General features: G+C 46.7%; 1 protein-coding gene across 2 annotated transcripts; it reads right to left on the bottom strand.

The window, feature by feature from the left end:
• Positions 1-968: 968 nt before the first annotated feature.
• On the bottom strand, positions 969-22,043 carry LOC111847973 (collagen and calcium-binding EGF domain-containing protein 1-like). 2 transcript variants are annotated; one of them, XM_023819623.2, is made up of 12 exons: positions 21,918-22,043; positions 21,469-21,625; positions 20,301-20,387; positions 8,406-8,458; positions 7,987-8,121; positions 6,485-6,622; positions 4,223-4,356; positions 2,790-2,910; positions 2,549-2,688; positions 2,431-2,466; positions 2,112-2,147; positions 969-1,994 (listed from the first exon to the last, which is right to left on the bottom strand). In XM_023819623.2, the coding sequence occupies exons 2-12, from the start codon at positions 21,609-21,611 to the stop codon at positions 1,806-1,808; spliced, it is 1,212 nt and encodes a 403-aa protein (XP_023675391.1). In that variant the 5' UTR covers positions 21,612-21,625; positions 21,918-22,043; the 3' UTR covers positions 969-1,805. The 2 variants fall into 2 exon arrangements, with proteins under 2 accessions (XP_023675391.1, XP_023675390.1); XM_023819622.2 differs by having other exon boundaries at positions 21,469-21,644; positions 21,918-22,017.
• Between the last annotated feature and the right edge of the window lie 1,619 nt (positions 22,044-23,662).

Here is a 23,662-nt window from a genome sequence, read left to right as displayed (position 1 = left end):
TTCACTGTATTCTTTGTCACTTAATGACACCCCAGCTGTGTGTAACGGGGTGGGGCTGTCAGGATGGGTGACAAGGTCCTCAAGCCCAGACTTTCACCAGCCTTCATCGTCACCAGTCATTGTCAAAATTAGACTGTCATCAGTTCCACAGGTTACGGATCGCTGTCACCCATTGTTTTAAAGAGAAATGTGTGCATTAACATTTCAAGACAACTTTTCTAGTACAATCAGTGTCATATAGGTTTAAAGATTTTTGTGGATATATTAACAATAATTTACAGACCTGTTATTAATTAATCCTTTAGGAGAAAAATAAGAATTATGAAAAAAAAAATCCTGATCAAAAGGTTTGCATAATAAAAAGGTCTCAATGTTCCGCATCTATGACTTCCAGAAATAAACCACTTCTAACCCCATCCGCCACATTCTTTGCATATCAAGTACATGACCTGCATGTTGCTTTTTTATCAGATAGAATTGTTCAACAACTATTACATAACCAACAAGAATCACTCAGGAGTTATATGTTCTAAACAGCCGTTCTGGTTGTCACGCAACACATAGCTCCCTCTGCTGGCCACTACGGGGAACACCTGTAAAAGCAGGTCAAACAGACTGATAGGTGTCACACACACACACACACACACACATGTTGGTGTATCTATCTAAATGGGGACCGTCCATTCATTTCTATGGGAAAAACCCTAATCCCAATCACGACACCCTTAACCTCTACCCATCCCTAACCTTAACCATAAGTAACCAACCCAAATACAAGACTTTTGCCATTTTTACTTTTTTGATTGCAGTCACAGATTTTTATAAAACTGAGGTTATCCAAATGGGGACCCAAAAGATGCCCCCCCCCCACACACACACACACACACACACACACACTCTTAGCCTTACTTTTATTCAACCTGCACTGCACATTTGGGCCTAACAGTATTTAATAGATTATTTAATACTTTATACATTAATGGAGTACTTTATTGTTGTTTACAGTTATGCACATTCTTAGCCTTTATAATTTGATGATATACTAAGTCTGATATATTTCAGACTTACACATACTGGAGAATGGTTCCCATTGGCCTATCAAGCTGCTAAGGTGTTGTGCTGCTACCAGCCAAAATCACGCAGGGCAGGTTATAAAATCACACACCCAAGAGTCTTTCCTCTTTCATCACATATATCAAATGCAGATGCGGTGACATGGGAGTATCAGACAGTAAATATGTGTGACTTGGGGTAGTAGGGCTTGTGGACAAGTATTTTTTACGTTTCTGATTGTTTTTCTGCCCTAAGGAGAACCTGTGTCCTATATGTATATAAATAGCTGCTCCTTCCTAGGAAAGAACACTCACCAAACCCTGGCAAGGACAGAACGTAGCAACTCTCAAAGAAATCCAAAGGAGAGAAGATATTTATAACCTCAAAGGTTCTTCATTCATTCACATACTGTAACCGTTTGATGCCAATCTGGTAAGAGATGTTTATCTCCGGGAGTCTAAACACAACACGAGTGCCATTCACTCCCCAAGGATGTGAGATTCTAGGGAAAACTACTTTGCCAACAGAAGACCCATTAAAACTTGTTTTGTCACACACCTGCTGTATGGAAAAGTTTGACAGACATAATGTCAGAGGCGTCCGAGGTGTCCACAAATGCAGCGAGGCAGACGGGCTGTCTGTCCATCTCGTAATTCGGCATTTAGGATTGTGTGCAACAGGAAAGTCACCTCCTGTGACTTGCAGACGTAGTGGATGCCAAGTCTGTTTCACTGTTAATACAGGTCTGGGGGTCAGGTATCCAGCGGGAAATCCTCCCCCCCTGAACCCCAGTCCCCAAAGCTCGTCTCCCCGGAGGAGTGGGGAGGGCTTTCGAACGTAATGTCCCGTTTCCTCCCAAACACCTGCTCCTGGAGCTCGATTATATCATTGCGAATGTCCGCCATCATGAGCAAGAGAAAGTCGAACGATCCCGGGGGTCCCTGTTACAGGAAATGGAAAAAGACAAGGATGCGTAAAAAAATTCTAATTTAAAAGGGAGTTTCGGAATAGTGACTCTCATTCAGATATGCAAATGGGAAGGTGTAGAGAAGACTTACCGCTAGACCTATGGGTCCTGGATAACCTCTCTCGCCCTGCAGTGGGAAAATACACACTAAGGTTGCTCTCCCAGTTAAACACAAACACTCTGTGCTAATTCAGTACAAACACACCACTTGGACAGCTGGACCTGTGCTGTGCTGTGCTCTGCTGTGCTGTGCCCTGTGCTGACCAGGAAGTTCCTTTACATATTCTGCTCACAAGTAAAGGTAAACTTACAACAACAACAACAAATTTATTTTTGTATAGCGCATTATCACAACATTACATTGTCCCAAAGCGCTTTACAGCATCCCAAAATGCAAGTTCTGAACTTACCTTCTGTCCATCCTTCCCAGGTGCTCCAGGAGGTCCCTGGTAACACAGAGCAAAATCATGGTAAGAAGCAAGGTAAACTACCCCAGCTTAGTAAAAAATATATATCAGTGCAGCTCACCACTGGACCCCTGCGCCCACGTTTGATGTGTGACAGGTCAGGCTCGGGACCCATAGGGCCCATATCACCACGTGGCCCCTGGGGGCCAGCGGGGCCTCTAGAGCCTGGTTCACCCTTCTCTCCATGCTCTCCTTGGGGTCCTGGGATGTAGTGCGTGAACACAGATCACAGATGGGTAAGGAACTGGAGTAGTAAGGGTTACGTGTTTGTGGGAATTTTCATTTGGATGAGCAGCATATACCTGGGACCCCTGGGGGCCCGGGGGCACCTGGAGAACCAGGCAGGTTGAGGGCATCCGGCCCTTTGCCCATCCATCCATGGGATGGCTTGTCGCTGCGGTTGGCCAAGTCAGGGGATGGTATCTATGGTTGAACAAAGGCTTTATTATAGCTGAAACATTTTTTTTTTAAATGGAACCACGTGTAAAAAAGTGTCCCTTCTGAAAATAAATGAAATGAATAGTAAATCTGTATTTCTCCTGCTCCAACAAAACAAGTAAGGAGGAAAAAGGAGCAGGGACTTTAAAAACATAATATCTCTTTGGATAATAATCAATACAACATGTCGCTATCAAGCTAAATGCATTAATAATCTAATAAACCATGTTGGTTATACTATCAAGCTGAATGTAAACTACTTTTCAATAATAGTTAATAAAAACACAGCTTTTTCAAAAACTTAGATAAATGTAATTCAATGATGCCAAAACCCACAAGAGGTTTTTTTTCTAATTTGCAATGATATAAATATGGCTGCAAACTTCATTTTTCAGTTCAGAGTGAACCAAAGTGTAGCAAAATATCTTGCGGCTGGATAGAAGTAATTTAAACTGATGAAAATATACACTAGTATTTCAGATATGGGACATTTAGGCAATAGTGTTGATCAAAAAACTGGAAACAGACAACTGGAGTGAGTTCTGAAATTGAAAAAAGAGTGAACAAGATGTTTTTTCCAGACAGCAGAATCACTAACACCAGTTCTCACCAAACAATTAAGCGACCACTATAGTTTGCTGTCATTGTTATTGCTGTTAATATGGTTTATCATAAAATGGAAGGATGGATGGATTCTACAGTGTCAGAAAGTGCCACGCGGTGCACGCATGCTCGACAATGCAGGTGCAGACCTGCGGGGTACAAATCAGGCAGGTGGCACAGATCGGGTAGCGACATGATGGAAGAGATTCCGCTTGGCCGAGCCAGTTACCGAGTATGACAGGCAGTCGAGGAGTGAAGGAGATGTGAGTGTGCGGGTTAAATTCGCTGGATGCATTTTTAATTTGAAATCAGGTAATCAGCAAATGTACATGGTATGATAACCATCGATTTTCATACCATGGTATACTATGAAACCGGTATACCATTGCAATCCTAACTGCAGGGCACACATGCACACACTAAGTCATATGATATAGGTCAATTAGTGCTGCCAGTCTACCTAACAGAATGTGTTTGGATTGTTAAAGAAAACCCATGTGAAACAGAAAGCATAGGGCAGCTTCACAGAGCAGAGATGGGACCCAAACCCCTCACCATACGGGTGCTACCCGTTAAAACACCATGCCACCCAAGCTGGGTCTCTTCTTCATTTAAATCAATATACCCTGACTAACTATACTGTAGCTACAGGGCCACAGATCTGACTGCTCCACCAGGTGATGCTATGCCTTACCTGCCCACTAGGTGGTGTGCTGCCCAGTCTCAGTTTAATCTGCAGCAGGCTGTTCCTCATGCTGATAAAGTCCTGACAAGTGACTGAACAGGACTCGCTGCTCATCAGGGTGTCTGATTTCCCCGAGGAGCTCACTGGGTACAGAGAGACAGGGAAGGAGAGAAAGAGAGAGAAGGAGAGGGAAGAAGAGACAGAGAAGGAGTGATAGACACGGGGGGAGACAGTGGTATTTTTGATAGTGTCAGCCAGACCATTGTATGCACAGTAAATGAAAAAAAAATGCTTCTTCATAAAATACTTCATACAACATTTAGTGAAATTACACTATATGTGAAGAACAAAGAACATTACATCTAAAGGCACAGCTATGGTTGAAAGACCACATTCAGTTTTAATTTCAGAAACTACAGAAAAAGGAAGTAAATTTTATATATCACTAAGACTGATCTCCTCCTCATGGTACATTGCCTTGGAGGCTTGCATTCATCTGGGAAGCTAAGAGCTATGTTGCCTGGAATTTATTATTATTTACTATTAACAGGGTCAGCCACAGCAAACACGTCTTAGCAGAGGTGCTAAATGAAATCTATCACCTATTGGGCAGCAGCAATAAAGGACGTACTGTGCCAGCGACGAGCCCCTCTACGGTGATACGGGATTTGGCCCCAACAAGTGATGCAGACAAAGAAGGAATTTCAAAGTTTCTGGTAGCATAATGGATGACTGGAAAAACCAAGAAATATCAGAAGGACGTCAACATGTGCTTTACTGATCAGAATAAAGCCTTTGATTACGCTGACCAATGGACGTACCAGAGCATCATACTGTCCTTATGAGTCTCTATATATTTCACAAGATGCCACAGGAAAAACAGAATATGGGGAATCTGATTCGTCGCTCATTAGTAATGGAATTATTAGTAAGGTTGTATACCATTGCCAATCCTATAATGTGTTCAAAGAAAATCTAACAAGAGAAGTCGGTGGAAGACACATCTACAGCCAGATGACGACACCACACTTAGAGTGGAAAATAAGAATCTGAAGGCGCTTATAAGGAAACTGAAAGATTGTTCTACGGATAAATGTGAAGAAAACTAAGTTTATGACCACCAGAACTGCAACTGACTTCAGAGTTGATGTTGGACGCATAGAAGCTTCACATAAACAGTCATCAACCATAAAGGATCCAGCAGTAAAGGAATATGTTGCAGGTTGGCACTCTGCAGGACTGCCATAAAGGAACTGGAAATAAGCCTTCAGAGGTACTGATTGATGCCTTTGAACTTTTGTGCTTGCAAAGCATATTAAGAATACCATGGACCACAGGGAAAAGCAACACAAGTGGGTCTTGATCAAACCAAGTCTGAACTTTCACTTGTTTAGTATGAGATGACTCAAATACATTGGAGAAGACCATAATGCTGAGAAAAGTCTGACGACCCAAATAGAAGACAGAACATTCTGGAGACATGACATTTATATGGTTGCCAGTCTTTGAAATCAAATTCATTCTAATAATAATGAGATTGAGCTGAACCTTTAAATATTCAAGAGCTCAGCCAAGAAAAGTATCCCTTCAGCCAGCTGCCAGGATAGCGGGGGACAGCGTTTAAACACCGTTTAAGATCAGGAGAGGAAGTCAGGTGATCATGTGGTTATTTGTGTTGATTCAATCCATGTGTCTGTCCTAAAAACTATCCGTGAAAATCGGTGTGCTCCATTCATTGATCCCCCCCTACAGTACCCCATGCATAATCCTGATGCTCTTCCCAGGACTTGTTCCCATTTCACGTTTCACTGATACGCACTCCTGAGTTCACTTTCTCCTTTTCTTGCCAAAATGGCCCCTTTGATATTTGTTCAGGTTCCCTTTGTGTCCTGCGTGGCTCTCATCCCTCTCCAGTCCCTACAGGCCCCAAAAGCCCCTCCAGATCACCAGTAAATCGGCACATTCCTTGTAACGTGGTTCAGAGCATTTCTCAGAACTTTCAGGTACACATCATGTGAAATTCCAACTGTAAGTAATCAAGTACCATCTAAAATATTTCATCAAAGAAGACAAACCAATCCCAACTGCACAATTATCAGGTTCATTCATCTTAGAAAATATATGCTTACTGTTAGAGACAGAAAGCACAGGCAGATCTACCTACTGGCTTAGAGACAGCTGGACCACTGAACTCGGAAGACAACAAAATCCAGGCTACAATCCCAGGAGAGGGAACCAGCATAGCGGGATGGGATGAGAGAGGTTACTTACAGCTTTTACTGGCCACGCAGGTATGAAGGTCTGGCGCCAAGCTGTAACCGTGACGACAGCCACACAGGAAGCTGCCTGGTGTGTTTGTGCAATCCTGTTCACACACGGTGCCATTGGACTCTTCACACTCATCCACGTCTGTGCGAGGGATACACACAAACACACAAACATACAGGTCTGTAATTATATCTATGTGGGGACTCTCCATTCATTTTTGGGGGTAAAACTCTAATCCAAACATGATGAAACATAAGTAACCAAACAAAAAAAGGGACTTTCGGAATTTTTAGGTTTTTGATTGCATTCACAGATGTTTGTGTGGACCTGATAAAAGGTCCCTACAACATCAAAATAACAGGATTTTATTACATTGTGTGGGATATTTAGTCCCCACAATGTAATATAAACCTAATTTACACACACACACACATGTATTTCTATGGGCATAATCTTAATCATAAGTATGACAACTTTAACCCCTTAACCTAACCTTAACCACGAGTAACCAGAAAAAAATACAAGACTCTTGGCTATTTCAGTTTTTTGATTGCAGTCACAGATTTTTATAAAATTGAGGTTATCCTTGTACGGACCAAAAAAATGTCCCCGCAAGGTAAAAAGTTACAGGCTTTTATCAAATCTGGTCCCCACAATGTAATAATTAGAAAAGTGCACACACGCTGACTGGTGTTACTGGTCAGGCTCGGCCTGGTGTGCTGCTTCAGTCCCGGCACTGGAAGCTGATATTTGGCTTATTTAAACACGTTAAAGTAAAACTAATCCAAACCCAGCGAACTCCCCTAAACTAAGCTAAGATAAACTAAGCTAAACTAAGATAATCTAGGGAAGCAGCACTTCCTGTTTGCACTGGACCTTTGGTTCATGCACACAGTGGGACACTTTATAAAGTAATTTGGGATAAGCACCTAGGTCAGTGCTTCCCCTCTCCTGGGAGCTGTGATGCAGGTCCGGAGTCCTTCAGCACGCTACCTGCTACGCCCTGCGCCTAGCGCTCCCCGTCACCGGCAGCATGTCCGTGTTCGGTATTGCGCAATGACACGGTGACACAACAGCACGCACGTGCTTGGAGCCCGTCCTACATGGACTCGCCCATTTTTGTCTAAAACCGTTTTTAAGTCCCGGTTTGGGAAGAGCTGCAAAGGACTGCTGAGAGATGCAGAACAAGAGCGTAGGGCAACAGAATGAGGGATGGTAGGCAAGAGCGGGGGGATGGACCGGCCCATGGGGGGCACTTGGGGGGAGGCTACTTGTAATACAACATTATATTTGTTGGGGGTGGTCTTGTGAAAGCTAAACCAGAGGGGTTGGGGGAGGCAACAGTAAGGTGTCAACCCTAAGGGTTTCTTATGAGGGTTCATATGGGAGGCTCCCTGAGCTCTCTTGGGGGAGGGGTGGGGGTCCTGGGCACTGCCCACCCGTACCCACACCCCCTGACACACCCCCCCGGTGCCAGGGTGGGCGAAGTAAGCTGCACCACGCACCGAGGCAGTAGGGGTGCTGATGGCGGCGGTGACGCTCCCTGTCGAAGCGGAAGCCGGGGTAGCAGGTGCAGACGACGCGGCCAAAGTTGTCGGTGCACTGCTGCTCACAGGGGGACCCCTCGCACACGTCCACGCCTGGGACAGGGGGGTAGAGAGAGAAGGCACAGACATCAAGGCAGGCCGCCCTTCTGCGTGCTATATCGCCACCTTCAGGCTCAGGCTACAAAGTGCACACCAGCTTGGATCTTCTCATCTCTTACATACTAAATGCCAAAAAAACAAGTTTTATGGTTTGAAAAGTTTCAAGTCCCAGCAGGCTTAGAATGTGGAACATTTTTTTAATGGTATAAGTCTGTCCATCTTCTGGTGCCTGCAACAGTAAAATAAGTGGTTTTAAAGAAGGTGTATTTTTTACCTACTTTCTGGAATGCACTGGCCCATCACAAACCTGTGTCCTTCACAGCACTTCCTCCTGAAAGAGAAACAGGAAGTGTTAGCAAAAGTACCCAGTCAGTTAGCATCAATACCAGGTCAGTTAGCATTAGCATCCAGTCAGTTAGCATCAGCACCCAGTCAGTTAGCATCAGTACCCGGTCACCTAGCATTAGTACCAAGTCAGTTAGCATCAGTACCCGGTCACCTAGCATTAGTACCAAGTCAGTTAGCATCAGTACCTGGTCAGTTAGCAGCAGAACCCAGTTAGTTAGCATCAGCACCCAGTCAGTTAGCATCAGTACCCGGTCACCTAGCATTAGTACCAAGTCAGTTAGCATCAGTACCCGGTCAGTTAGCATCAGAACCCAGTCAGTTAGCATCAGCACCCAGTCAGTTAGCATCAGTACCCGGTCACCTAGCATTAGTACCAAGTCAGTTAGCATCAGTACCTGGTCAGTTAGCAGCAGAACCCAGTCAGTTAGCATCAGCACCCAGTCAGTTAGCATCAGTACCCGGTCACCTAGCATTAGTACCAAGTCAGTTAGCATCAGTACCTGGTCAGTTAGCAGCAGAACCCAGTTAGTTAGCATCAGCACCCAGTCAGTTAGCATCAGTACCCGGTCACCTAGCATTAGTACCAAGTCAGTTAGCATCAGTACCCGGTCAGTTAGCATCAGAACCCAGTTAGTTAGCATCAGCAACCAGTCAGTTAGCATCAGTACCCGGTCAGTTAGCATTAACACCCAGTCAATTAGCATCAGTACCCGGTCAGTTAGCATCAGCACCAAGTCAATTATCATCAGTACCTTGTCAGTTAGCAGTAGCACCCAGTGAGTTATCATTAGCACCCAGTCAGTTATCATCAGTACCCTGTCAGTCAGCATCAGCACCCAGCCAGTTAGCATTAGCAGCCTGCCACAGTCAGTCACTATGGGTCTAATTTGCGATATTGGAAAAAGCCTTGAGAGACCATGAGAGGCCCTGCAATCAGGAGCGAGAAGAGTTTGGAGTAAGAGGACTACAGACAAAGCCCACACTAAGGTGGTCCTCTAGGGCCCCCACACACCCTCTAGCTGTTCAGTCCAGTGCCTGCACCAAAATCCCACGCACCTTATCTTCCCACCAGTTACTTCTGCGTCATATGCATATTTTTTGCCGACTACCTCAGCAGGTTGGTGACACGGAGTGCATCGCACTACCCATATGCTACAGAAATCAGTAATGCGGGGGAGCTGGAGGTGTCTGGTCACTGGGAATTGGAATGGACAGATCACCAAGGACCGAAAACAACACAAGAAAGGAAAACCTACCCCCACCCCCCGGCCATCGTGCGCTGACTGTGGAGAGAATTCCTCGTTTCATGTTTTCTTCCTTTTATTCCTCTCCAACTCCTGTGGAGTGTAACTCCAAATCTTGCCTCCCCATCCCCCCCACACCCCCCCTTCCTGGGTTAAAAATGATCCATGAACTCCTGCAGCCATGGCTCAGTGCTGATGGGCCCGTGATCCGGTCCATGAAGGAGGACATGAGGCCTCTTGATTTTTGAACATGGCACCTCTGCCCTGGCTGGGGGGGGGGGCAGACAAATGGGGAGCAGATGTGAGTGGGTCTTACAGTGACACACCCCTGCCCCCGCCATCACCTGGGTTTCACACGGAGACCTCCCCCCGCTGCCTTCCTGCTGCGCTTTATGACCAGGAGGGTTGGCAGACACCCCCAGGGCTGGGAAGTTCCCGCAGTGTCGTCTGCTGACTTTGGTGTCGGGGGGGGGGGGGGGGGGTCAGCATGGACAACGTTACTTTGGGCATCAGTGGCCTGTCTGTGAGTCTGTCTATGAGCCTTTCTGTGAGTCTGTCAGTACTTCTGTCTCTGAGCCTGTCTATGAGCCTATCTCTGAGTCTGTCTCTGAGCCTGTCTATGAGCCTATCTCTGAGTCTGTTTCTGAGCCTGTCTATGAGCCTATCTCTGAGTCTGTCTCTGAGCCTGTCTCTGAGCCTGTCTATGAGCCTATCTCTGAGTCTGTCTCTGAGCCTGTCTATGAGCCTGTCTCTGAGCCTGTCTATGAGCCTATCTCTGAGTCTGTGTCTGAGCCTGTCTATGAGCCTATCTCTGAGTCTGTCTCTGAGCCTGTCTATGAGCCTATCTCTGAGTCTGTCTCTGAGCCTGTCTATGAGCCTATCTCTGAGTCTGTCTCTGAGGCTGTCTATGAGCCTGTCTATGAGCCTATCTCTGAGTCTGTTTCTGAGCCTGTCTATGAGCTTGTCACTGTAGTTTCATGGTGACACTGAAGCCACACCATAAGTGAGCATTATTTACTGTCAGTGGCTCTGTCCGTGGACCAGAGCAGTCAGAACTCCTGACATGCAGGCCGCGGTGTAATTAGGTATGGCTAGTAAACATCAGCCAGATCCATTATAACTGATCCAAACATGCCTGTAAAACGGCTCTGGCAGGAGTCAGTGCCACAAAAAATGGCACCATCTCAGAATCCCAGGGAATCATTTCCCTCTTATCTGAAGTGAAATAACTATGTATTAAATGAAAGTGACTGACTGACTAACTAAGTGAGCGTAAAATTGCTGATTTTACAAAAACAGAATTACAAAGATTGTCAGTACTACTAAGAGGGTCTGTCCAGAGATGCACTGAGTGTCTGTCTGGAGATGCAGTGAAGGTCTGTCTGGAGATGCAGTGAGGGTCTGTCTGGAGATGCAGTGAGGGTCTGTCTGGAGATGCAGTGAGGGTCTGTCTGGGCATGCATTGAGGGCCTGTCTGAAAAGGCAATGAGGAACACGGGCCCTTTGTCTCAATTAGGAGAGCAACTATTGTTGGCAGGCCAAATACAGGCTGGAGCCTGAGATTGGGATCACATTACATATTATGGATTACAGATTGGATCGCCAACAGTCTTCCATTGGTGTTACTGACTTCCAATAATGACTGGCCTGGCCTACAGGTGAGACTGTGCAGGATCTGTAAGACTTAATTAAAGCGACATTTTTCAGCAACAACCACTAACTAAAGCAGCCTCTCTCCTCAGGATCATGCACTGGACTCCGTGAATAAGGGGAAAAGTGTTCGGAGCAGGAACATGGTCCACATGAAAGCATCCCTCCTCTGACTGAGTGCTTGTCGTTACTCCCGGGATGAAATGGAAACACCGGGAGGCAAAGGCGAGCAAGATGGTCACATGACGCAAACCAGACCGGAGCCCCCCCCCCCCCCCCCATCATGTGACCATTCGGGAAATGGACAGCAGGGAGATCCAAGAGCATGTGTGTGACTTCTGCGTATGTATTAATATCGTGCACCTGAATGTACTGCACTTAAGCATGTGTGTGTGAGTCTGTATGTATTTCTGTCATTTTATGTGTATACATTTGTATATGTGTGATTTATGTGTGTGTGTCAGTTTATCTAATCGTGATAATATTAGTCTATATTTTATTACGTATTCTTAGTGTGTCTGTGTGTACTTGTAAGGATTAAATAAAATGTGGTTTTATTTGCCATTTACTCAAGTACAGGTAATACTTCATGTAACGTTTTCCATCCTTTTTGGGAGATACACCGATAGCCGTACAGCTGATCTGAGAGCAGCATCAGGCCATTTCCTTGGTGCCTCTGAAGACTTTTAGGGATTAAGGTTCTTAGGGACTTTTTCGCTGAGGCACAGGCCCAACCCACTGAGCCATACAGCACCCCCCCATGTTTCTATGTGCCAGTGAGCATGTATGTGGGGGTGTGTTTCCTAAGGGGACAGGCCTGAGGAGAAGGGAAAGCGTGTGTGTCCTCCACGCGGCGGTGTCTGATTGCCTGTCCCCCCCACGCGGCGGTGTCTGATTGGCTGTCCCCCCCACACGGCGGTGTCTGATTGGCTGGCACCATGCAGAGGCACTGTGGCATTACAGGGTACACTCACAGCGGCCATGCTGGTCAAAGTACGTCTGCTGGGACTGATACCTCACAACATATCAACTGAGGCACGAAAATGGTTCCCCCCCCCCCCCCCAGTAGCCCCCCAACAGCCATGAGGATGTGGAGATGTTATCTTTGTTGTGAGGGAGACTGCAGCCCCCACTGTTTATTTACTTTATCAGCTCGCTTCCAGCTTCCAGGCATGGGATGCCCCCCCCATGGTCATCCTCCCCGGGGGGGTATCTGCACTCCTCTGTCCCACCCCCCCCCCCCTCCCCGCCCCGCCCCATCAACCTAAGGACTTGTCTTAATGTTCATTGACTCCTGCTGCTTCTGTCATCATTAGTCTTCAAACCTTCCCCTCCGGCGCTAATGACCCGAATACCGTGATGTCCGGCCGGCTTCCTCCAAGGTGGGGGAGAGAGTGAGGGAGGGAGAGGGTCCTGGGCTGCATGACCCCACTAAGACCATGTAGGCGCAAGAATGTGCCACTCCTGACCCTCCCTGGTACTGATTGGCTGAAGCACACTTTGATTGACAGCAGATGCCATGGCAGGACCCGCCCTACAAGGGGCCGCGAGTCTGGCAGATGCCCCAAGGGGAGATCAGCCTGAGAGATTCTGGACAGAGAAAACATCCAATCCTAATGGCCCGCAGTAGCAAATGAGGTGTCAGACAGGGACCGGGTTTCACAGGGAACAGGAAACCGGCAAGAGGGCAACCCAACTCGAAGTGGCCCAAAATCTTTATTTACATCCTCAAGGCAAGACTACGAAAGAGCAGCAAGACCCCAAAGGCAATAGAAAAAAGACTCCTGACCTATAATTTTTGTGCAGTGGGGCCGTCTGCCAGCTGTTCTTATGTTGAGTACTTTCACCATTATGCAAAAAAAAAAAAGTCTGCATGTGCAGCTGGTGTTGCGCAAAAACAATGTGTTTTAAATGACTATGAAATTTCAGCCCATGATTAATTTGCTGGTAATCGCATCGTGATTTTATTGGCTGAGGCTCGACTTATAGAAATTACAGTGAGGTACCGTGAGCCGAAGAACAAATAAAGGCATTCAGGTTAGTGCTCATTCTGGCAGAATGAGAAATCATGGGTTCGTATAAACATGTATTTCACGGGCCCCAAGACGGGCCGAATGTACACTCTCTGCAGCATCATCGAGGAATGGTCAAGGTGTGAAGGGGATTATGGGTCTGAATGTGAGCGCGGCAAACTTCCAGGACAGAGTCACTTATTACCCAGCAATAAGTCATAAGACCATGAAACAGCAGGAGAGACCAGATTCATAATGTGCTCCCTCCGCCAACCGCCCCCACCCCCCCCAATCCCATCGCACCCCGCAACTAACTTCCACCGCGTGACACAAACTGCCATCCTGCGTCGATATAAAGAGGGGAGACGTGAAAATTCGTTTTCACTCACAGCAGCCTGGAGAAATTTAATTGGGGGTTGGGGGGTGTCTGGAGTTCAGTGCAGAATAGACTCCTTGCTTGTCCTACTCTGCTGCACCCCCCATTACCTCCCTGCCAAAATCCCAGCAGGCTCTAAACAATAAAATGGAATCCCTGGCATCTGGTCCTGATTAGTGTCACACAGCGCACACAACTAAATCACACCCCCCCCCCACCCGCACGTCCTCCGCAGGCCAGTTGCATCAGTCGGTGACTCAGGTGGACTCAAACCCCTCTTTCGATCCCACACACCAGACACCTGGCCTCTATGTCCCCAGCCCTTGGGGGCGGGGGGGGGGGGGGGGGCAGTGAAGATCGCAGAGTCTGAGACTTTTCATCATGCGCCGTTGTTTAGATGAACGTTTGGACGAAATAAAGAAAGAAATTATCCACTAGTTGGCTCGAGAGGACAGCCAGTGTTACTTTCCACTGAAATTATTATTTAAATTAACTGCGTACTGGGGAGATCTCTCCCGGGATGTGAAATCCCTCCCCAAAAAATGTGAAAAAGTCTGACCCTGGAAGCGAGCGGCTGGTCAGTCCTGATCTGGAAGTTGCTGGGAGTGTTTGTATGTGAGAGCGGGTATACCTATCCTTATGGGAACACAATGTCCCCACAATGTGATAAATATCCGTTTTTATTTTATGAAAATCGGTAACTGCTATGAAAAAACTAAACATGCTTGGTTACCTATGGTTAGGGCTGGGAGGGGGTTAAGGTTGCCATAGTTAGCTTTAGCATTTTTCCCATAGAAGTGAATGAGCAGTCCCCATAAGTATAGGTATACCCGACGTGTGTGTGTGTGTGTGTGTGTGTGTGTGTGTGTGTGTGTGTGAGGAGTTGGCTGAAAGGTAGCATGGTGGCCCCTCCCCATCTGCACCCCGCTCACAATCACACCACCATGTGGACTGGGCTGCACATGTGTCAGAATGTTTGTAAAGTGCATATTTGTTAAATCTTGATTCTCCAAGACACTGAATTGCAATGGAGGAGGAATAAACAAAAGATGAGGCAGTAAAGGGCTGGTCCTTACTTCAAATTCTTACCTGAATCCTTGCGAAAACAGAGGCTAACGCTAATGGTGAACCGATCTGGAAATTTTGGTCAGTACTGACAACTGACGCCAATAACCAGCTAACTTCTGAACTCCACAAACCTGTTGTGAATCTGTCTTGATTTTTATGAACGTCAGCTAATAGCAATTTCTCTGCTACACATTTCTCTGAAGCACTCTGGCTATACTCAGCTACCCTTACATTTCTCGCTATTGGATTGTTTACTAATATAACATACACAACAGAAATTATAGTTTGAAAGAGACGTCAACAGCCGGTGTACAATGCAACTGAGATCCAAACATTTTGTGAACCAAACATATCATGTGTACCTCTGGCTCTGTTCTGAAAAAAAAAATTAGGTTAGCTTGTCATAATTCTGTTTACAGTTACGTAAGGTGTACCTGCCGATGGGTCGGAGGTCCTTACTGGGTTAGACCCTGCCCGTCGATGGGTCGGAGGTCCTTACTGGGTTAGACCCTTCCCGTCGATGGGTCGGAGGTCCTTACTGGGTTAGACCCTTCCCGCCGATGGGTCGGAGGTCCTTACTGGGTTAGACCCTGCCCGCCGATGGGTCGTAGGTCCTTACTGGGTTAGACCCTGCCCGTCGATGGGTCGGAGGTCCTTACTGGGTTAGACCCTTCCCACTGAAGTGTCGGAGCTCCTAACTGGGTTAGACCCTGCCCGTCGATGGGTCGGAGGTCCTTACTGGGTTAGACCCTTCCCGCCGATGGGTCGTAAGTCCTTACTGGGTTAGACCCTGCCTGTCGATGGGTCGGAGGTCCTTACTGGGTCAGACCCTGCCCGTCGATGGGTCGGAGGTCCTTACTGGGTCAGACCCTGCCCGTCGATGGGTCGTAGGTCCTTACTGGGTCAGACCCTGCCCGTCGATGGGTCGGAGGTCCTTACTGGGTCAGAACCTGCCCGCCGATGGGTCGGAGGTCCTTACTGGGTTAGACCTTGCCCGTCGATGGGTCGGAGGTCCTTACTGGGTTAGACCCTGCCCGTCGATGGGTAGGAGGTCCTTACTGGGTTAGACCCTGCCCGCCGATGGGTCGGAGGTCCTTACTGGGTTAGACCCTGCCCGCCGATGGGTCGGAGGTCCTTACTGGGTTAGACCCTGCCCGTCGATGGGTCGGAGGACCTTACTGGGTTAGACCCTGCCCGCCGATGGGTCGGAGGTCCTTACTGGGTTAGACCCTGCCCGTCGATGGGTAGGAGGTCCTTACTGGGTCAGACCCTGCCCGCCGATGGGTCGGAGGTCCTTACTGGGTCAGAACCTGCCCGCCGATGGGTCGGAGGTCCTTACTGGGTTAGACCCTGCCCGTCGATGGGTCGGAGGACCTTACTGGGTTAGACCCTGCCCGCCGATGGGTCGGAGGTCCTTACTGGGTTAGACCCTGCCCGTCGATGGGTAGGAGGTCCTTACTGGGTTAGACCCTGCCCGCCGATGGGTCGGAGGTCCTTACGGGGTTAGACCCTGCCCGCCGATGGGTCGGAGGTCCTTACTGGGTTAGACCCTGCCTGTCGATGGGTCGGAGGACCTTACTGGGTTAGACCCTGCCTTTTGTAGTTACCGGGATAGACTCTGGACCCCCGCAACCCTGCATAGGACAAGCGGGCATAGAAGATTGACAGATAGATAATCCTAGAGGTCACATACTGACATGTACTATAGCCCTGCACTTCCTGGGGCTAGAATCTGACAGAAAGCTGAACCTCCACTGCTAGGCTAACCAGATAATCCATGTCAGGGAGGACACATTCATTTAGGACAGCATTTGTAAAATACCATTTCAATTAAAAGGACCTGGATCTCAGTTATGCACCAAGTTCTTGCTGTGTGCTGATTGGCCAGTCTCCTATAATCATACATATGCCTCTAATGTTAATGTGTAACAGCTGGATGAGTTTTTCAATCAAACCAGTCAAAGCACAAGAAGAATTGAGCTATTTAGCCAAGCACAGGTGCCTTTCAGTTTTAAAGTAGTTTGTAAAACCTGGAGTAGCTTGAAGTGTCCTCCATGACATGGATTATCTGGTCAGCCTATCTACTGCACGCACCAAAAAAACAGCATTTGGACAGATGCATTAAATTCCATGACAATGCTGACATGCCCGATAATCTAAGCGTTTCTCTGACCCCTACCCCCCCCCCCCCCCCACATTTCAGGAATACTGCCAAGAAACAGAATGTTGTATCACATTTGTTTCTGCAAAATGTATCTCAACACATTTTTCGGATCCCCCCCCCCACCCTCTCCCCATTCCACTCTTCTCTGCGGATCAGGTCACAGTCCCTCTCGCGATCCCACTTCACAGGGGGGAGTCAAAACACAAGGTCCAGGGCTGGTGCAGGAATGTGGAACAGGACCCGGCTCAGGGAAGGAGACGGCAGAGTGGCGAGGGTGGGGACGATTCCACCACCGCGCCCCCACCCGTCCTTACCAACCCCACAGTGACGTAGCTGGCCACTCTGACATCGGAATTAAAATCAGAATCAAAATCATTTATTTATCACCCAGCATCTTTACATCCAAGGTGCTGATTCTGAGGTGTCATGCAAAACGATGAAGTGCAATCAAAAGAATCATCATAATAAATTATACGCAGAAATAAACGTACAATTTTGAAGTTATGGATGACTCACTGTGGTAACTCTTTATGTTAAATTATTACTTTTGAATTTTGAATGTATCATTATATTATATTTTTTACAAAAGTCTAGTAACAGATTAATGCAGCTCGTATGTGTTTCTTATATATACTTTTTAGTTGTTATGAGCATTTTTGATGACATGAAAAAATGTTCTTATTCGGCATGTCAGACTTCACAAAACGTTAAAAAACAGAAGCGAAACAAAACTCTTAGAAAGACTTGCAACACGGTGTAATGTGCACACTGCAATTTAGCAGCAGGTTGGTTAAATGGGCTGGGGGGGGGTTTAGTATCACCCTTCCCCCTTGTCATAGAACAAACATACTCCTCCACCCCCCCACCCCCAAGATAGAAAAGAGAGAGGAGCCCAGTTTGACTGAGGAGGTGTCACCCTTCATGATACCCCGTAACTTGACTCCCTACACAACAAACCCCGCACTCTCTGAAAAGCACCATATCTTCAAACCTCGGAGAGTGACTCTCAAACCCCTGCAGCAATCACAGGCTCTAGGTGGACGAACTGGGACATGCAGTAGAAGGTCACAGCTCCCAGTTTAATCAGCTGCCCCATTTCTTGTCTCAGTCCCATATTTCTTGAGATTGAAAGTGGCAACCCTGCTATGGGCTGAGCTCCCCCCAAGGGTCAAATCCAAGAATCACCCCCCCCCCCCCCCCCCAGGGATAAACATGTCTCGTGAAACATTTTCTCTGTAAATTCAGTAAACTCTCGAGGTGGAGCTGAATCCCAGCATACTGGAACACGTGCAGTTCCCGAACTCCGCGAGTGTGCCCCCACTTCCTGTTGAGTTCTGTGGCAAGAAAGGAATCCACAACATATTACAAATGGATGTTTTTTAGTCTTTGGGTGAAGCTGAGTGCGTGTTGGTGGGGAGGGGGGGGGGGCGTTCACAGTGTGTCATACCGCTTGTCAGGGAGATAACACGCTTGAGTCTAAACATGATCTGTCAGCAATTCAGTAAAGAGACTGTCACTTAAACACCCAGGCCATCTCACGTTTGGTAAACTGGCCACAATAAGACAATTGCATCAGGGACCATGGAGGAAACTCTAAGAGCCTTCACAAAAAACAACAACGCATTTTATATCTTGGCCAGGAACTTGGAAAAATATGAGCAGTATTTTTGAGAAATATCCTTTTCTGGTGTGACAGGGGATATTGGGTCATGACTCTGGCCAGTTCTGTTTACATGCACAAGCTTATGCTGGGTGGTGGTGGCAGGGGGGGGCATAAAATTATGACCCCATACATTCTTTAAAAATGGAGCCCAGCTGCCACAGAATGGCAAGAAACATGCCAAATGGGAACAGACACTCCCTCTGCCCAGGAGACAGCATCCATAGCCCACTTCACCTCAGGGAAGCGGCGGAGCAGTGCATTGTGGGTAAACTCGAAGTTGCCAACTAACCCAACCGTAATTAAGCAGCAATCATCCAAGCAGTGAGTTTCTCACCCCCCCCCCTAGTCTGTTTCCTTTGTCGGTCACACAAAATTAAGTACAATGTCTTCCCTAAGTTAATGAGACTCTTAATCACCAGAATGTGCCCCGCCGTGCACCGTGGGAGTAACCATAACTTAACAAGGGAGTCAGTGACCTGACAGCAGATACAGTCAGAGAACACCCCCCACAAACGTGCCTTACATCGCTCATTCCGGTCAGACTCCCCCTCTTCTGTTTTTGGCTCAGCAGCCGCCTTTCTAACGGACCCCATTGGCTGCCTTCTGGTCCAACTTGCCTGCGCCGTACTGGCTGCAGTGCATCGGCGAGGTTTCGCAACGGCCCGTAATTCAAACAGGGCCGCGCGTTGTTTACCGTGCTCCGCGTTCCCTCCCCTCTGAGCAATAAGCTGCTCACCCCAGTCGGAACCGATGGAATCCAGGCGAGGAGTTTACTGACGAAGACCCCCCATCTACACAGCTGAGAGTGGTTAGCGATTGGAACCTGCGACGTTTCATCTTTACAAAGTGAAGAACAACTGTGGCTAAGAAACAACGAAGCCCCCCCCCCTCCTCCCGTGATTCTGAAACATGCACTCACAAAAATGTACGGAAAGCAAAACAGTCATATGCTTGCATTGGCTCTGTCCTAGATGGTGGAAAGGGAGGTGGAAACGGCCAGTTAACTTTCTACAACTGGTCCCCAAATGAGCCTTCTGTGGAAGCAAGTAGTTAAAGGTGCAGGTGTAATTGATGTGGCTTTGCTACACCTCTGCACTGCTAGGGGCTACAATCCGACACTCATAAACCTTTATGTGGAATAACAAAAAAAAAGCACCGTTAGAAAACTCAAACACAAAACGTTTCATTGTTTCTACTCTTCCTATGACTGATAAAATGCAACCCTTTCCTGGCTGTGAGCAGCTTGCCCAAATCAGGATCCAGGAGGTTCTCCTGACATCCAGAACCTTGCCGGGGTAGAGTCGGTTGTGAGCATGCTCTCCATTACCCAGCACACACACTCAAAATCGGATTGGTCAGGTTGTGGTGATTTAAATTACGCTGACCATGTAGCGCATGGAAACACCCAAAAGAGTCGCAAAACTATCTTGTAAGGCTCCAAAAACATAGGACACACAGATCTTGGATTCTTGTTCTAATTCTAGGGCTTCCATGCCGATCCCTTGTTTTCCCTTCAAACTCTCTTGTGCCTGTGACTGCATCTGTGATATCGGTGGTTGTATTGGTTCCATGCAGAGCAGCATTAGGAGAATCATGGTAGTGTTTCGGGAAATACGTGGAGCTGCTACGGTGACAAAGCGGGATTTACCTGAGGCAGGTGCCCTTTTCACCCCCGGCCTTCATGCAGGTGTACTCCACTGTCACGATTTTGTTCTCTGGACAGTCCTCTGTTTCTCTGAGGGCAAAAGCAGAAAGGAGAAGTGGAGGAAAATGAGCAAAATGATTACAGAGGGTGAAAAAGACAGGCAGTGTGCATGAGGTAAACTCACTGGTATCATCAAGGGAACCACAATTGAGTGACGCTACGACATGACATGTCCCCCCCCCCCCCCCCCCCCCAAACACAGCAAATGAACCCGCCTGTGACTGAACACGTGCCTCACAGGAGGGCCACTCAACAACTAGCTGGCAGTCAGACTGCATTCACCGGGAAGCATGGAATCATGGGAAAATAGAGCAGCTGGACCTCAGCTGATGTGACTCTCCTTTGCTATGATCCAGAAGGATACTTTACCTTCACTGTAATCTCTCAAAGTTTAAAGCTCTTCCGCAGCCTTCAGCACTCTGGACTAAGTTATGCATTTCGGTCTGTTTTATTTTAAGGCACACAATATCAGTTTCATACAGAACATTTGAAACAGATTTTATGTTCTGACAATGCAATACAATTGCTGGACAATATCAACTGCCTGGTGGATTTGCCAATTAAATGGCTAACTTTGTCTTCAGCAGTATCCTATTACAACTGTAATGATCACTCCGTGTCGAGTTTGGTCCGTTTTTCATCTCCCTCTCACTCACCTCTTCTCTCACTAGAAAGTACAACAATGCACTCCTGTGTCTCACTGCTAAACCTGTTGCACAGTCTGTACTGAAGTAATTCCTGTCTAATCCATGCACAGTCGCACAGAAATGTCTTGTTTATCAAGTCCGATTTAACTGTGGGTGAATCTTTGCAGAGTCTGATATAGTCTGCACAGTAATATGAAATGTTTTCAGGTGTCAAACGAAATTTTTTCACATTGCAACACACCAGTAGGGACCTTCAAATACTTCTGATTCAAAAAATAGGCATTAAATTCATAAGCCGGGGTGTCTCTTCTAGAGAGATAAGCACCACACAGTGCTCTGCGCTCATCCAGCACATAAGTGGCTTTCCTAATTCTTCAAACCCATGCAATTTAAAACACTTTCTTATCCTCTTCCTTTCTACCCTAGTAGAAAAAAACATATGCACCAAATTAAGATGAACTCACCCGGCGTGGTTGAGATCAGCCCGTGTTTTCAAGGAGCTGGCTTCCGAATCCGAGAGGAAAACACAATAAAAAACTAGCAGCACCAGTGCAGCATAAAAACGACGATCCATCATCTTCGCAAGGTCTTCAATCTGGGATGTCATAAATCCGTTAAGTCCTTGAATTAGAGAAGAATCCTTTCAGAAAAAGAGATAGTATTTGTCATGCATATTTATGCATAATATATATTTTTTATTACAGCTTGTTCACACATGTGATACTAGTCTAGCATTATTGGTCTGAACTCCACTGTGCAAACGCCAAACACGCGGAGACTTCGGGAAGACTGCGCATCGACCTGAACGGGTTTATAACCCAGAGTCGCAATAAGCGGGAGTCCGCTCTCCAGTCCCCGGCGGACTGGCATCCTTACTCCTAGAAAGTCACTTAAAATTGACTGTATAAAATACCTCCTCTACGTCCTCGCGCGGAGGAATCACCCCATTAACTGAGATCCGCTCCCCCGCTCCACTGTTTGCGACCCTTTCACTGATGCATCAGTCCTGCTCTTATGACACAGGATGGGGGAAAGTGTGTGCGTGTGTGTGTGTGTGTGTGGGGGGGGGGGGGGGTACAACTTGGGCAATTTTTTTACAAGAAACCGTTTATCCAAAAATCGCAATTCGCACGAAAGCAAGCGGTGACTCAAACACAAACAAAGAAAATGAAATCAGAATAGAAAGTGCCCTTCCCTCACCGATTACATTTACGTTGAATATTTTACTTTTTCAGCCAGTGCACGATGCTTTGACGATCCCTTAAAGGCACACACGACAAATGAATGTAGATAACATTAACGTGCTCGCTAACTAAAACAATTGCAAGTTAGAATTATCTAAGTTACAGTACTAGATAAAACAAATAAGTATAGCCTAGCTCTTGAATTAAATAGTAATAATCAATTGTAGATTAGAATTACTGAGTCGCAAACCAAATATATGTTTTTCTCCGAGTAAAGTTAAAGTTGTAAAAAATGCATAGGTTGCTGGATGGAAATACATGCCGATTTTACGTTTTGCATATTTATAAAATATTTATATTGTACAACAAGAGAATTAAGAAAAAAACAGCGGTGAATAATATAGACCTACTATCCTATCTCTGTAGTTCAAATCATACCATCTATTCTATTCTATTCTATTCTATATATGAGATATATAGTTATATATATATTCTATATATAGTTGATAATTTGATAATGATGTATACATAACTTAAAATACATGAATTACTTCTGAGGCTGAGATGCCAAAACCACTGAAGGCAATGAAGAGTGAAATCTAAGAGCCATGTGTGGAACAGTGTGTATCAACCTGTACCATTCAGTGTGCGGAGTAAGTGTCCACCCTATATCACTGATGGGCTTAGGTCTATGCAGGACGCTATCTCTGCATCCTTTATAAAACACGGGGGGGGGGAGAGAGATGTACACTTACACATTTTGTGGGGGAGGGATGTACACTTAAACATTTTGCGGGGGGGGGGGGGGGGCAGTGGGACAGCCTCTTATTCACACAAGCCAGACCACAGTACCTAACACAAGACCCCTGACAGCTGTGGTCAGGAAAGGCATGCAGTTAACATTAAACAGCTGAGCGGAGTCGCGGGGCGGCCTCACCAAGCGTTTCGTCTTGTGTAGGTCACAGAGGAGGAGAGTTCTCTGTGACAGTGTGACCAGACCAATCACAGAGCTGCTATCGGTGGGTAAGGTGAGCTGTGTCATACTCAGGGCCAGTGTGGGATTCACTGGCCAGTGTGGGATTCACTGGCCAGTGAGTCAACTGGGCCGGGACTCGGTGGCCTTGCTGTAATTTTATAATCTGACTGACAAAACTATATGTACAGTGTGTGTGTGTATATATATATATACACACACTCTCTCTCTCCCTCTCTCTCACACACACACACAGAATCATAAAAGAGCCCCAGAGAGTAACAGCCAGAGGAACTGCAGTCTCTGGTTAATTGTCCTCATCATTTATTACTAACTCCCCTTTCCCATGCATGTTTTTTTTCCCACAGAAGCATGTTCTTTGGTTTTCTTTGGTTGCCTTTTTATTTCCCAGTCATATTTTGCTTATTCCCAGGACAAATGTTTCCTACTGGGCTGGTGCTTCTTGGTCTAGCGAATCCACTCACCTTCACATTCTTGAGT

This window comes from Paramormyrops kingsleyae, chromosome 11 (genome assembly GCF_048594095.1).
Source record: "Paramormyrops kingsleyae isolate MSU_618 chromosome 11, PKINGS_0.4, whole genome shotgun sequence".
NCBI classification, from domain to species: Eukaryota; Metazoa; Chordata; class Actinopteri; order Osteoglossiformes; family Mormyridae; genus Paramormyrops; species Paramormyrops kingsleyae.
This window is presented reverse-complemented; position numbering and strand designations above follow the sequence as displayed.

Bases quoted from the DNA above. Each gene is read 5' to 3' on its own strand.
- LOC111847973 (XM_023819623.2), bottom strand. From the start codon at position 21,611: ATGACATCCCAGATTGAAGACCTTGCGAAGATGATGGATCGTCGTTTT. The intron at 20,388-21,468 runs GTGAGTTCATCT...TTTTGCCCTCAG, and splicing joins GCTGATCTCAACCACGCCGG to AGAAACAGAGGACTGTCCAG. The intron at 2,148-2,430 runs GTAAGTTCAGAA...TTCCCACTGCAG, and splicing joins CTGGGAAGGATGGACAGAAG to GGCGAGAGAGGTTATCCAGG.